Raw genomic sequence first — 13,283 nt, 5'->3', positions numbered from 1 at the left:
AGCGTGTCTCTAGGGCCCTCGGCGCGCTACGGCCCTCCTATTTATACAAACACAATTAGCATGTGAATGCAGCATCTCTCTTTGGCTGTGGGATTTTCCCACACACACTCACGACTGCCAGGTCACTGCCTCCATTCAACAAATTCACCCAGAGAACCAAGCGGCCTTCTTTGGGTGTCGGGGGTGGGGTGGGGTGGGGGGGGGGGGGGGGGGGTGAGCATGAGCAACAGATGTCCAGCCTCAGCCTGAAACCATGCACTCCCTTACAGGCCACCACCCATGAAAAGTTGCCATTTCCTGCTCTCCCTGAGATGAACAAGGGTGTGCAGTTACCGTGTATTTGCCCCGAGGAGCCTCTCAGCCATTCTTTGCGACAGCTCCGTTACATTACACCTGCAAAGAGGCCGCGCCTCCTTCCGCGCCCAAAGGCCACAGACTGATGGAAACAAAATGTTGACAAATCAGCAGGGAATTCGAGAGCACACGTGCATGCACATTGGGTGTGGCAGAGTGCATATTGTTCTGTTTTGAATGAATTATCCTTAAACTCATCTGAGTTTTGATTGATCGTTTGATTCATATCACAAATGTTGCTGCGCAACCACGTAGTTAGCCTATGGCCGTCAAAACAGTCTCTTACTGCCTGGTGTACTCAGTGGTTGCTTTGTTGATGTTGGACAAAATCAGCAGAGCGAAGTCACAAATGTCACAAAGGTCAATTAAAAAAAAACCCCGCTATGACGATGTCGGTTTTCTTCGGAGTACTGCTGCAGACCGCATTCTTTCTGGGACTTTATCTTTGAATATTCAAATCACTTGCAATCGTACCAAAAAGCATGTCCAACGTAATTGTCTCTGGCGAGATAATTCAAGTATTCTTCTTAATGAAATTATTACTGCAGTCCTCATGCAGCTCTGTTGAGAAAGCGACTTGAAAGGGACGAATCCCTAAAATACCGGCAGTGTGCTGAAGGAACCAGCTGACTTCTGGAGCACACTTTGTGCCGTCGAGTGTGGGAGAGCATCTGCTGGTAACGGTTTTGTTGAGCAGATGTTAGACTGACCACATGCCCAACAATCGTTGGAGCCTTGAAGTGGGGGCCCGTGCACTGGAGCCACGCGACTGCCAGGCGAATGCTGGGTCGTGGGAACAGAAGACCAACAAAGGCTTGTATTCATGCAAAACTAATCAGCATGAGGAGAGTAATGACCCCCCCCCCCCACACACACACACACCCTCCACCCCCCAAAAAAAAGAGTGGACGGTGAGGCTGAGGAGGAGGAGGAGCCTCTGGCAAGGTGAAGCACAATCTGTCAGCTTCATCTCGAATTACTTCTTGAAGTGCCTTCATTCATCTTCTGAACCGCTTTATCCTCACTAGGGTCGCGGGGGAAGTGCCAACAGACTGAACTAATTCACTGATTAATTCAGTGTAATTCCGTGTTGAATAAAAAAAAGAAATCAGAGTTCAAAGGAAGGTGGCCACGCCCCTTGATGGCAGCAGATGTAATAAGTACACCACGTTTCATTAAAATCTAAATTTGCTTCGTTAAAATGTCCAGATTTTTGGGGTGATTTCCACCTGACTTCTACACTAAAATGATAGAGTAAAGATGATAATAATATTATGGGCGATGCAGGGGGTTGGTTCAATTCCGGCCCCATCCCTCCTGTGTGGAATTTTGTTCTTGCATGTGCCTGCGTGAGTTTTCTCTGTGCAGAGTGACTGAAGGCTCTGTCCTTGACGATGGTCAGATTGGAAGAATGAACGGAGAGGTGGAGAGAGGACGAAGATCTGACAGAACGAGAGAGTGTCGCAATGTGAAGGAGGAGAGACATGGCAGAGCAAGGTTATTCATGGCCTTGAAGGTGCAAAACAGTATTTCGTATTGAATGCGGTATAACAGACAAGGAGCCAGTGGAGTTGTTGAAAGACTGGAGTGATGTGGTGGGTGAAGGGGGTGTGTCCAAGAGCAGTGACTCTCAAGTGGTGGGTCGGGACCCCAAAGTGGGTCACGTTTTGGGTGGGTTGTGAACCGGTAGTAAAAATTTGAAGGGTCTCAGTTACAACAATTCAGACATACAACATTTGGTTGTAACTGTCACAATGTTAAGAATACATTTTGTGTTTGCCCTTGACATGGTCATCATCAGTGTCGTAAGGTGCTCTGACAGGCACTTTTGGACATGTAGTCTATGTACTGTATGTGTAGCTATTATGTTTTCTTAATTGCTGTTAGCATCTAGTCAAATGGGTCATGACTTTGTGACAAAAGAAAACTGCAGGTCCCCATGTTGGCAACAATTGAGAAGCAATGTCCAAGAGTCTTGAATCCCAGTGACGTCACGAGAAAACATGGACTGAATCTTTAATCAGAAGGACATGCTCAATATATTTAAGCAGAATATGTTGAATAATCACACAGAAAAAGGGCCGTCCTGAAGCGGGAAAACCACAGATTTCTGATCATATTTAAAATTGCGACGACGGTCATCAAGTGGTTAGCATGTCGACTTCACGGTGCAAAGGTGCAGGGTTCAATGCCTCGTCCTTCCTGCGTGGAGTTTGCATGTTCTCCCTGTGCCTGCGTGGGTTTTCTCCGGGTACTCCGGTTTCATCCCACATTCCAAAAACATTCGTGGCAGGTTAATGGATCACTCGAAATTGTTCCTCGGTGTGATTGTGAGAGCAAATGATTGTTTGTCTCTGTGTGCCCTCTGATTGGTTCAGGGTGTACCTTGCATACTACGCGAAGATTCCTGGGATGGGCTCCAGCACACCCTGCGGACTTTGTGAGGATAAGTGGATCAGAAGATTGATGGGCGGGTGGATAATAAGTTAGGTGATGATTTTTGACAAATATTTTTCTTGGCACTTTATGGAACTGTTTCATGTTTTAATAAAAAATAAATAGATACGCGGATTAGAAAATGGATGGTTGGATAAATAAATATCCTCCTGGCTACCAGGAAAAAAAATATGTTGTCCAATCACATTTATTTTGAAATTCCCCAATCTATGTGAAGTAATTGGACTACTCCAAAAGAAATTTTGGAAATTCCACAACAGAGGACATTTTTTAAACACTTTAATACTAGGCTCAAATACACTTAAAACAACACTTTAACGTGTACATAAGAGTCTTATAAATAAAATGCCAACAGCATTTCAAGACAAAATGTGTTTGATACAAAGTATTACTTTTCCTCTTCCCATAAAAAGTGCTTGCACTGAGGGAAGCCATTTTCTTCTATTGAGAAGTCAAAGTAACAAAGCCCCACCCCCTTCAAATTTGGTATCATTGCAAAGCACTGAATGTCCTCTTTAGAGCACAAAATGAGTTAATGCGATTGGATGCACTGGGTGGGAGATATTTAGGTTCACAAATGTCCTCTACAGAGGACAAATTTGAACTAATAGTCGTCAGGAGGTTAAGCAAGAAAATCATTTAGTCGGGCTCCAGCACCCCTAAAATAGGCCGCGGCGACTTGATGACGGGTTAAGCGCGCTCCCTAGCGGACGTCTAACCGCAACGACTGCACCTGATCAGACGCCCAGAGGGGGCGCAAGAGACGCGGGACGGTGACAGTGGCGCTTCTGCTCATGTTCGCAGCCAGATAACAGCGACCGAGGGGATCTGGCGAACTGTGGCTCCACATTAACAACTATCTACAGTACGAACAAGCGGGGAGACGACGCAGGAAAACAAAGCGCTTTTTGTTCTTAGTTAGACCTGCGTTGCCTTTAACCGACGTGACGAATTGGGGGAAACGAGTGAAAACGCCGTTCACGAGGTAATCTGCTGCATTTCCAGTGTTCCCACTTTTTGGAGATTATGTTGTGCGACTGCCTAATTGAACGGTTGAAGCCCCAAAAGGTATTATCCCTTTATAAACGTTTGAGCATTGCTGACATTTGCCTTGATGACGTCGTGAGTGTTGTAGCACATCTTTAGCATGCTGTTGTTGATGTCAAGCACGGGCTTGATTGTGCAAGCTGTCGCGATCAGCCTTTGCCAGGCCTGACCATGCTAAGCTACCACGATCAACCACCGTTTTATTGTTGACTTACAGTGCGGAATTACTATCCAACTACGTATTTGAACAGCCGTTGATCTTTCTACACTCCAAAAGAATAAAGGAGCTAATATGTTTTGGAATCGGGGGGTCTGTCACAGCCCCCGACAACACGCTGCAACGAACGCACACGTCTCCACTCCTAAACCAGCGGTTTGGAGAGCAGTGATTGAAGCGTAATAGGCCGCATTGCCTCGCAAAGAGATTCCCATTTTGTTGCCAAATCGGTACTCGTAGCACTATGAGACACACATGTTCTACGGAGTGTCTGTGTTTGCCACGCAACGAATAAATGAGCGTTGTGCCAGGCTGGCGCAAAGTTGGCAGGCTATAGCTCATCACAAAGCAGGCATGCTTGAACACAAATGGGAGGTACTCAGCGTCATGTTACCAACTGCTAAATGGGCCGTTAGCTTTCAGTTATGATCCCCCCCCCCCCCTTGTTTTTTATCAACGTTTTCAGCAAGTAAATGACCTTCATAATAAATTGGAGTACGACTAATTGATCACATTGGATGTACTCCAACGTTGTTTGGAGGACTGCGACGCACCTTACAGGGTTGTTTCAATAGTGTGCTACCTCATTTTTTCAAATGTTAATATCTCTATTATGATGTAGTGCAGTAATACACAAAAGCAAACGAAAGTCAAACTATTGTTTAAATCAGTACAGCTCAGACAATTTGCGACGCCTCATGTGTTAGATCCCACAGCAGTTCAGGTGTGCAGCACTGTTCACTCCTTTGCATTGTTGGTCTGATCTTTCATGTCCAACACTTTGTCTTATTGTATTCCTATTAGAAATGTTTTTCCTCATGTGAATAGTTTTGAGTTTTGACTCCCAACATGCCAGGCGCAGTCATTGCAGCAGCAGCTGATGGAACCTGCCATATGTGATGCCTTCCTATTTGCGTCACTGATACTGAAGCAGGTCAGGAGCAGAAAGGCTGCCTGCGGGATATGTTAACAAGCATTAGTCGGGGTGAAAGACGGATTTGGCCACCTGGCAAACTTGAGGTGTTTCCAGATGATTAAAGATGTAATATTAAGCAACCTTCTCATGCTAGCTGTGTGTGTAAATATGAATATGAATGTGTGCAAAACGTGTGTGTGTGTTGGGGGGGTCGTTGTCCATATTGTTAATAAACATATTTTATGCTACATACACATACGGACTCATGAACGAGCGGGAGATTCAGTATGGTCATCCAGAACCACAAATTTCTAGTTCCGGTGATTCTCCGTGAGAGTGACATAGACCATGAGACTGCTATGAGTCATGCCGTGTGACGCAAACTTCATATTGGTTGTTGTTATCTTACTTTTCACTGAGCCTGGGATTATCTCTTATGGCCACCCAAGAGGCTCTTTTTAAAATGACAACAAAGATATGGGTTGTCATCTGCTGAAAATGTTTGTCTGGAGCGAGTCGAAAGTAACTGGGTGGGTCAGGGGCTCGTGTAGATAAGAGACCTTGTTTTGCAGCTCAAGTTAACTAGCAGCAGTGAGATAAGGTTGTCAACAGCTGGTTGTTGTTACTTGGAACACAGATATTGACACAATTAACAGGACTGAGAATTGTAATTGTTTTCATTGAATATGTTCCCATTGTGTTAGATTAAAATAAATTGTGAGTCTGTTTACATTGATGTGGTTCTTATCACATGCACGGTTGATGAAAAATTCGAAACATTCATGTTGTCTTGTGGATAGTTGACTTGAGGGTCTGGAGCCAGGAATGGCTAACAACAGCGTGTAAGTGGCCAACTTGAAATTATTAATTACAGTCAGTGATTATTATCAAGTCAAAATCCATCTTGAAATTATTTTTTCTTATCACGCTGAAAAGATTATCGTGTGTCTGTTGTAGTAGCACGTGTTTATCGCTTCGTACGTTCAAAATGATCACTTTTCGGGAGACCCCGTAACGGCATTTTTAGGTGTGCATAGTTTATGGTTTTCGTTTAGTCTGTTTTCAAATTTCTCAAACCAATATGTCGATAGTATGGATAACCATGATAATTTGGGTCACTACAATTGTAATGACAGTTTCATTTCTAGGCTTCAGATTGCGTGACCAGGTCAGCTGCAGCAACCTTTTTCTATGTTTAGCTTATGCATTTCTTAAAATGGGTGGGAGGGCTTGCGCACAGCTGTATCGCTTATGTCAACACAAGTATTTCTTGAAATCGCCCTGACAAGATTGAACTAGTATTCGGGATCAAGGAGGAGTTTAGAACTCCAACACTGCTTGTTTTTGCCCCTTCCTTGACACTTGATGCAGCTTTTTGGAAATCGCGGGAACAATGCTGATTTTCGATGTGCCTTCAGGAAAAGCTGTTTCAATATGCCGTCGAATCCGATGAATAAAGGCTGTTGCCGGCCACAACTTTCGACACACTTTCATTATGAAGCAAGAGCTGTATTTAAAATGGTGTACACATGGTATGCTGATGTTCTTCGGTTTGTACATACTTACTGATTTGGAGCCCTACATCGTGTTCTTGATCTACTGTTATCATTTTTTGTCAGCCTCCGTGCTAACATGTCCGCTGTCACGTCTGCATGGAATCATTTGAGAGAGTCACCTCTTGTGTATCATCCTTTCATTGACTGACACACGGTTTTGTAATTATCTTGAACTTGTTGGAACTCGTTGTCACGGGCAGAATGCTACTTTCACGCCGTATAAATTGCAATTCCTCTTCCATCCTTATATTTGATAACTCAGGTGGACTGCGCGCTGCCCAATTTGTCGTGGTAACCCACCGCCATGCCGTTCCCCTTTGGCAAGTCCCACAAGTCGCCGACGGACATCGTCAAGAACCTAAAGGACAGCATGACAGTGCTTGAAAAGCATGACATCTCTGACAAAAAGGCCGAGAAGGTAGGCTGAATCTCACAAAATTGCTCTTGGGCTGAGACAGTACTTTCTTGGATCATGTCGGAATGAATTCAGCATTCACGTGTGTCTACTTCATCAGGCCACGGAAGAGGTGTCGAAGAGCCTGGTGGCCATGAAGGAAATCCTGTACGGGACTAATGAGAAAGAGCCCCAGACGGAAGCAGTGGCCCAACTGGCTCAGGAGCTTTACAACAGCGGTTTGCTCAGCACGCTGATAGCCGACCTGCAGCTCATTGACTTTGAGGTAAAAGCTTATTGACGAAGAAGACAAAGCAAAATACCAAAGTACCCATCTTTGAGAAAATGACCATGTATCAGACATAAAGGGGGCCAAAATGTATTCTATCCCACCCGGGTGACGCCCACGGGATATTTAGGATCAATCAGCCGCCATATAGATTTATTTTTTCGTAGAACGCAGACAACAAAGTGTATGCAGAAAAGTGGTGAAGATTGCACGACTGTCTGTGTCCTATGTGTTGTGTTGTGTTATTTTTGTTATTTTGACTTCAAAATGTGGCTGCCTTTCCAGCAGCTCCTATATTTTGTTGTTCTACTTCTTCCTTTCATAACTTTGCTGCTGTGAATTGGGAATTTCTCCATTGCGAGACTAATAAAGGTTTTTCTTATCTTTTTCTTATCTTATACTTTTAGTTTGATCACATTCAAAGTAGAAATACAGTACTTTGGATCCCCAACATGATATCAGCGGTATCTCTTCACTTCAAGTTCAATCATTCTTCCTCATATTTGCACCATTGAGAAGAATAACAGTTTGAGCTTCACTGAACCAGAAATATCAGTATTGTGCAGTACTGGTGAAAATTAGGGGTGGAGTTACAAAACTGCCTCTTCTCTGCAAAATAGTGACCGGATTCAAAGAGTGGAAACAGATAAATAAACGCTAGTAAAAGAAAAAAAAATCCACCTTGGAAGAATGGTGGTGTGATGGGACTTGACCCCGTACATGACGAAGTTGATCTTGTGACGTACTCAATAATTTGGAAACGGTACACATGGAGCTGTTTTAATGCGAACTGCGGCGACACCGAGCAAGCACCAGAAGTTTCTCGGCTGCGCGCAGGTAGACAAGATTCCGACTCCTGTACCGAACTAACGCATAAAGAACTTGCATTTCTGCTCTCATTTTAACATTGATGTCTCTGGTCCCTAAAAAAAAAAAAAAATTAAAGCAAGTCAATATGACACATGTCTGTCATTGAGGTAGGTGGGACTGAAAAAGGTATACAGCACAGTTTTTGTTTTGGTTGTTGTTGTTTTTTTCCCCCTGTATTTGGCTGTGTCGGGTGTGCGCCACCCGCGTGTTACGCAGAACCGGTAAGTCTGTTCTTGACGCCGTTTGGCTGTCGCAGACGACTGGGCCGGCTTGAAATACTGAGAGACTCACCGGACTGGCGATGCCCACCTCTGCTTATAAGATGCAGTTTGCTGCAAATGACAGATGACGATAGACACGGTTGTAGAAACGTGACACCATAGAATCTTTACTATCGTCTTTACGATATATATCATCATCTCACCCAATTCTACAAATAAGGAAGTGTGTGGCCATGACATCGTAATTTTTTGTATTTTTACCAGACTGGGTTGTTAGTTTAGGAAATGTGTTATGGAAGTGTGTCTTCATTGTGCGGTTGTTTTGATCAGACATTCACGTCTTTGTTGTTTCACACACAGGGCAAGAAAGATGTAGCTCAGATCTTCAACAACATCTTGAGACGTCAGATTGGCACTCGGACACCGACGGTGGAGTACCTCTGTACCCAGCAGAATATACTCTTCATGTTACTAAAAGGGTAAGGAAACATTTTTTTGCATCTTGAAGTAGGTGTTGGGCTGATAATTGACCAGCTCAATTTTATGCCTCATATCATTCTTGTTCCAGTCACACATGTGCAATGATACTGTGCTGTGTGTGTTTGTGTTTGGGCTTTATACTATAGTTGTTCAGTGGACCTGTTGTTGTGCTGTGCAGGTACGAGTGTCCGGAGATTGCCCTAAACTGTGGAATCATGTTGAGGGAGTGCATCCGACATGAACCCCTCGCCAAAATCACACTGTGGTCGGAGCAGTTTTATGACTTTTTCCGATACGTGGAGATGTCCACATTTGACATTGCCTCAGACGCTTTCGCCACTTTCAAAGTAAGGAGACTGTATTGTGATACCGCACACGCGACAGGCATCTATCTTATCGTGTCCTCATGTTTTTCTACATGAAGTAATTTTGAGTTATTGAAGATTGTCCCATTGACGGAGAGTCAATGGGAACGCCATTTGAAGGCCAAAGTGTTAGCTACGATAGAGGCATTCGTGATTTTAGCAGTCTTGCATTTCAAGGTCAATTTTTTTCAATTGTCAGTTAACATTATTGTGTGCCATTTATACACTTATTTAGATACAGTTAAACCTCGGTTTTCGAAGGTCTCTGTTCTCGACCAAATCGGTTTTCGACCAAAAATTTTGAGTTTTTTATGCTTCGGATGACGACTGAATTTCGGTTCTCAAACAAACTGAGCGCTCTTGAATGCGTCACTTGACTCCTCTCGCCTTCCTTACACGAGGAAGTGGCGCTTCCTCGGGTAGACGAGGAAGTGACGCTTCCTCGGGTAGACGAGGAAGTGACGCTTCCTCGTTTAGCGTTCCATGGTGAACAGATGTGTTCCATAAAGATTTTTTTTTTTTTAAAGAGCGTGGTTTCGGTTTTCGAACAGCCTTCTGGAACGGATTATGGTCGAAAACTGAGGCATGACTGTACTTTTTTTTTTGTGAGGTGACATCATTTTAATGGGACCATGAGCATCACTTTTGGGTAGAGCAGCTATGCGCTCAAATTGTATTTTTATTCACACGTATTTGGAAAGCATGAGAAAATCTGTCTGTCCATTTACTGGTCTTTTCACTCGTACAACTATCGTACTGTAACTTAAAAAAATATACTTTCCAATTCAGGGTTCTTGAGTCTGGATATTTAATTCTTATCTGTTCTTTGGTGTTTTTGTTCTACCTGTCCGGTCAGAGAATATGGGAGCAGACATTGCCATGACCAAGTCTAAATTTGCTGTGAATTTGATTGTAGGACCTCCTTACAAGACACAAGCTACTGAGCGCAGAGTTTCTGGAGCAACATTATGACAGAGTAAGTGCGCAGGGTATGTTGTTGATGTTGAGGTTGATGTGCTTTTAATGCTCAATTTTGAATTCTTGGAACATTTTTTTTATCAGACATACTGTACAGTATTTCTGTTAGGGCTGTGTTAAGCCATTTTTGGGTGAAACTGTTCCCAGTGAGATCATCGGCTTGTGTTCTGTTTCTTTTCTCTGTAGTTCTTTAGTGAATACGAGAAGTTACTCCACTCTGAAAACTATGTGACAAAAAGGCAGTCCCTCAAGGTAAGAGCGCGGAGCATTTGTAAACGTGTCAAGAATCCCCCCGTGAGCACCATCTAGTGGCGAACCATTCCCATTGTTTGTGTGATGGACTGTCGTCCGTTTTGTCACTCTCGACGTAACAGTTACTGGGAGAGTTGCTCCTTGACCGGCACAACTTCAGCATCATGACGAAGTACATCAGCAAGCCCGAAAATCTGAAACTCATGATGAATTTGCTACGTGACAAGAGCCGCAACATTCAATTTGAGGCGTTCCACGTTTTTAAGGTAAAAGGAAACGAAAAACCACTCGCACAGGCAACACCATCTTATGTCCACTATGTCACAATCTCGTAGGAAATAATTTGCAACACAGTACATTAAAGAACAATTATTTTCTTAAATGTTTTTCTTTAAAAAAAAAAAGGACCAATCCCTCCACCCTTACATACAGCACGTGTGTTCCATATGAGACACACTTGGCCCACATTTGAACATGTGCTTCTCTGCTTCTCGTGTCAGGTGTTTGTGGCCAACCCGAATAAGACTCAGCCCATCCTGGACATCTTATTGAAAAACCAGGCCAAGCTCATCGAGTTCCTCAGCAAGTTCCAGAACGACAGAACGGAAGATGAACAGTTCAATGATGAAAAGACCTACCTGGTCAAACAAATCCGGGACCTCAAGAGGCCTGCCCCGCAGGAGGCTTGAGGCAGGGTTGCCAAGGACAATGAGGGGGGCGGGGCCATCATGTCTTGACCGCTTAACACCTGCCTAATGGACCCATCAGCTACTGCTGTTCTGCTTTCTGAAAAAAAAATTCGGAAGCAAACTTAAAAACAACAACAACAAAAAAAAAACATACGCATTTCAAGTTGTTGGGAAGTTGCCAGCCCATTAAGTGAACATTTTGGGGAGGGGTTTCATCCCAGAGTCTTTGTTCAAAAGAAAACAGTAGATGCTGCTGCTTTCATGCACCTTGAACCACATATGGTCCAATAACACACGAGTCCATCGTAAACAAAAATCATTGAACCATAACTTGAGACGCACATAGGAAGTCAAGATTTCAAACCTACCGAAGACTCATTACAGGTGTAACGCCTCCAGCTTCATACGCACATCCTGCAAGATGATGGCCTCCGACCTTTGTGACGGAAGCGGTACGAGAAACATGGTTGTTTTCTGCATGCCTCGGAAGCTGACAGATGGTCCGTCTGCACCTGTTGGCGGCGCCGCCGTGGCCCGGCCAGAGTGGCCGCCATGCTCAGTGGTCAGACTGACATGCACATGCGTCAATGCCTTCATACAACGCGATGTGTGGGGTGAGCTCCCAAATGCCAGGCCACCCGCTAGTCTTGACCTACTGTGTGCTGTGTTAAATGACCCAGCACGGAAAATACTCGGGGCGAAGGAAGAGAGATGTCACTTTTGAACGCCCAAAAGTCCTCTCTGTATTCTTTTCTTGAACGGGGAGAACATGTACATATGCCTTTTTTTTTTGACATGTAGATTTTGTTTAACCTTAACATAGGAATATAATATTGGTCTTTACCTCAAACATAACGTTCATGGTATTTAAATGACTACCTAAACCCAAAGCAAGACTGGTGTCAATTGTTTTTACATTTCATTTTACTTCTGAAATGGTTGCTGGGTTTCTTGTATGTCACCTAAAGGGCAGCTCCCAGGTTGCTACCCGACATTGATATAATGTACAAAGAGGGAACGTGGAAGTATTAATATCATTGCTGGTTGGGTGGCTCTAGCAGGAGTGATCCTGGATAGGAAAAGGAAGGTTGAGATCAGTGGAGCTTGAATTACAAGCCAATCGCCTGCTTAGTAACTCACTGGAAATTGGAGGTGAGGACCCCAGGAGATCCCCACTTCTCAATAGCAGTGATTTTTGTATTTCCCGCTTCATTCTGAGCTATTGGCGCGTTTCTTGGGAAGTGCGTCTGTGGTAAACTCAGCAGGACCTTGGTAGCTTTCCTATTTCCTGTAAAGATTTTTTTTTTTTTTTTAAATGGCTGGATAAATCCAGTACAATTATGAGTGTTAAGCAGTTGTGGCTAGGACACTGGGTGTGACGGTTTGTCCTCATGGTACTTTGGCAGACCTATGAACAGAATTGCAGTGAGTTGACGACGATAGTCCACATTCTGGAAACTATTTATAGTTCAAACAGGTAATAATAAATACCTGGAGTGCAGGCAACAGCACTGCTCAGAGCCCGGCCCCTCCATGCACATTGAGCATGCATGTTCCTACACTGGCTGTGCATGATGCTCTTCTAACGGCGTTGTACTGGAGTTGATTCTTTAACAGCCTTGAAATATCACGTTGAACTCAGCTTGTATGCAGCTTTTGACACCAATTTCTGCGAAAAACGTTTGGGTGCTTTCGGAAGTGTCAAAGTCCTGAGCCGAATAAGAATAAAGAAAAAACGTTTGAAATTAAATGATGCTGGGTTTTGTTTTGTTTTTTTTAGGTGGGGGTGTTCATGCAGTCAAGATATAAATATGAGCATTTCATTCTTATGCTATGTCGAGCGCCAAGATGGTACTTCAGCATTCCCAATTGACACAACTATGCATATGCACAGTTACCGCCAAACTGCACTTAATATATTTCATTTGTTTTATGTTTTTGTTCTAGAGGTGTTAAGCATGCAAATGCAGTTATGTAATTATGACTCCGATTGCGTTGGTGTACTTTAGTGATAGACTTCTGCTGACGTTGTATTGGACCGTATTACAATGTGAAAGTGGACACAATGGTCAAAGTGTAGTTCCAGAGGGTAGAGTTTCAAATTGAGGTCAGCTGTTTTAAACTAGAGTTGAGGCTCTAAAGTAGTTTTTATGTATTTGTTTTTAACCTGGGTTATATTGAAATGACAGATTTCAGAA

General features: G+C 43.7%; 1 protein-coding gene across 1 annotated transcript; it reads left to right on the top strand.

Moving 5' to 3' along the window:
• The first annotated feature begins 3,583 nt into the window (after positions 1 to 3,583).
• cab39 (calcium binding protein 39) lies at positions 3,584 to 12,835 on the top strand. Its single transcript, XM_086125914.1, has 9 exons — positions 3,584 to 3,796; positions 6,810 to 6,965; positions 7,063 to 7,227; positions 8,682 to 8,800; positions 8,980 to 9,148; positions 10,083 to 10,142; positions 10,331 to 10,396; positions 10,519 to 10,662; positions 10,897 to 12,835. The coding sequence occupies exons 2-9, from the start codon at positions 6,852 to 6,854 to the stop codon at positions 11,083 to 11,085; spliced, it is 1,026 nt and encodes a 341-aa protein (XP_085982040.1). The 5' UTR covers positions 3,584 to 3,796; positions 6,810 to 6,851; the 3' UTR covers positions 11,086 to 12,835.
• Positions 12,836 to 13,283: the final 448 nt, after the last annotated feature.

The sequence above is a fragment of the Hippocampus guttulatus genome, chromosome 12 (genome assembly GCF_054856545.1).
Source record: "Hippocampus guttulatus isolate MCC_2025c chromosome 12, RoL_Hgut_1.0, whole genome shotgun sequence".
Taxonomy (NCBI): domain Eukaryota; kingdom Metazoa; phylum Chordata; class Actinopteri; order Syngnathiformes; family Syngnathidae; genus Hippocampus; species Hippocampus guttulatus.
The sequence above is the reverse complement of the archived record's forward strand: the minus strand, read 5'-3'. Positions and strand labels throughout refer to the sequence as shown.

Excerpts from the sequence above, each read along its gene's own strand:
- cab39 (XM_086125914.1), top strand. The coding sequence starts at position 6,852 with ATGCCGTTCCCCTTTGGCAAGTCCCACAAGTCGCCGACGGACATCGTC. Across the intron at positions 8,801-8,979 it reads CTCTTCATGTTACTAAAAGG|GTACGAGTGTCCGGAGATTG; the intron begins GTAAGGAAACAT and ends TGTGCTGTGCAG. Across the intron at positions 10,663-10,896 it reads AGGCGTTCCACGTTTTTAAG|GTGTTTGTGGCCAACCCGAA; the intron begins GTAAAAGGAAAC and ends TTCTCGTGTCAG.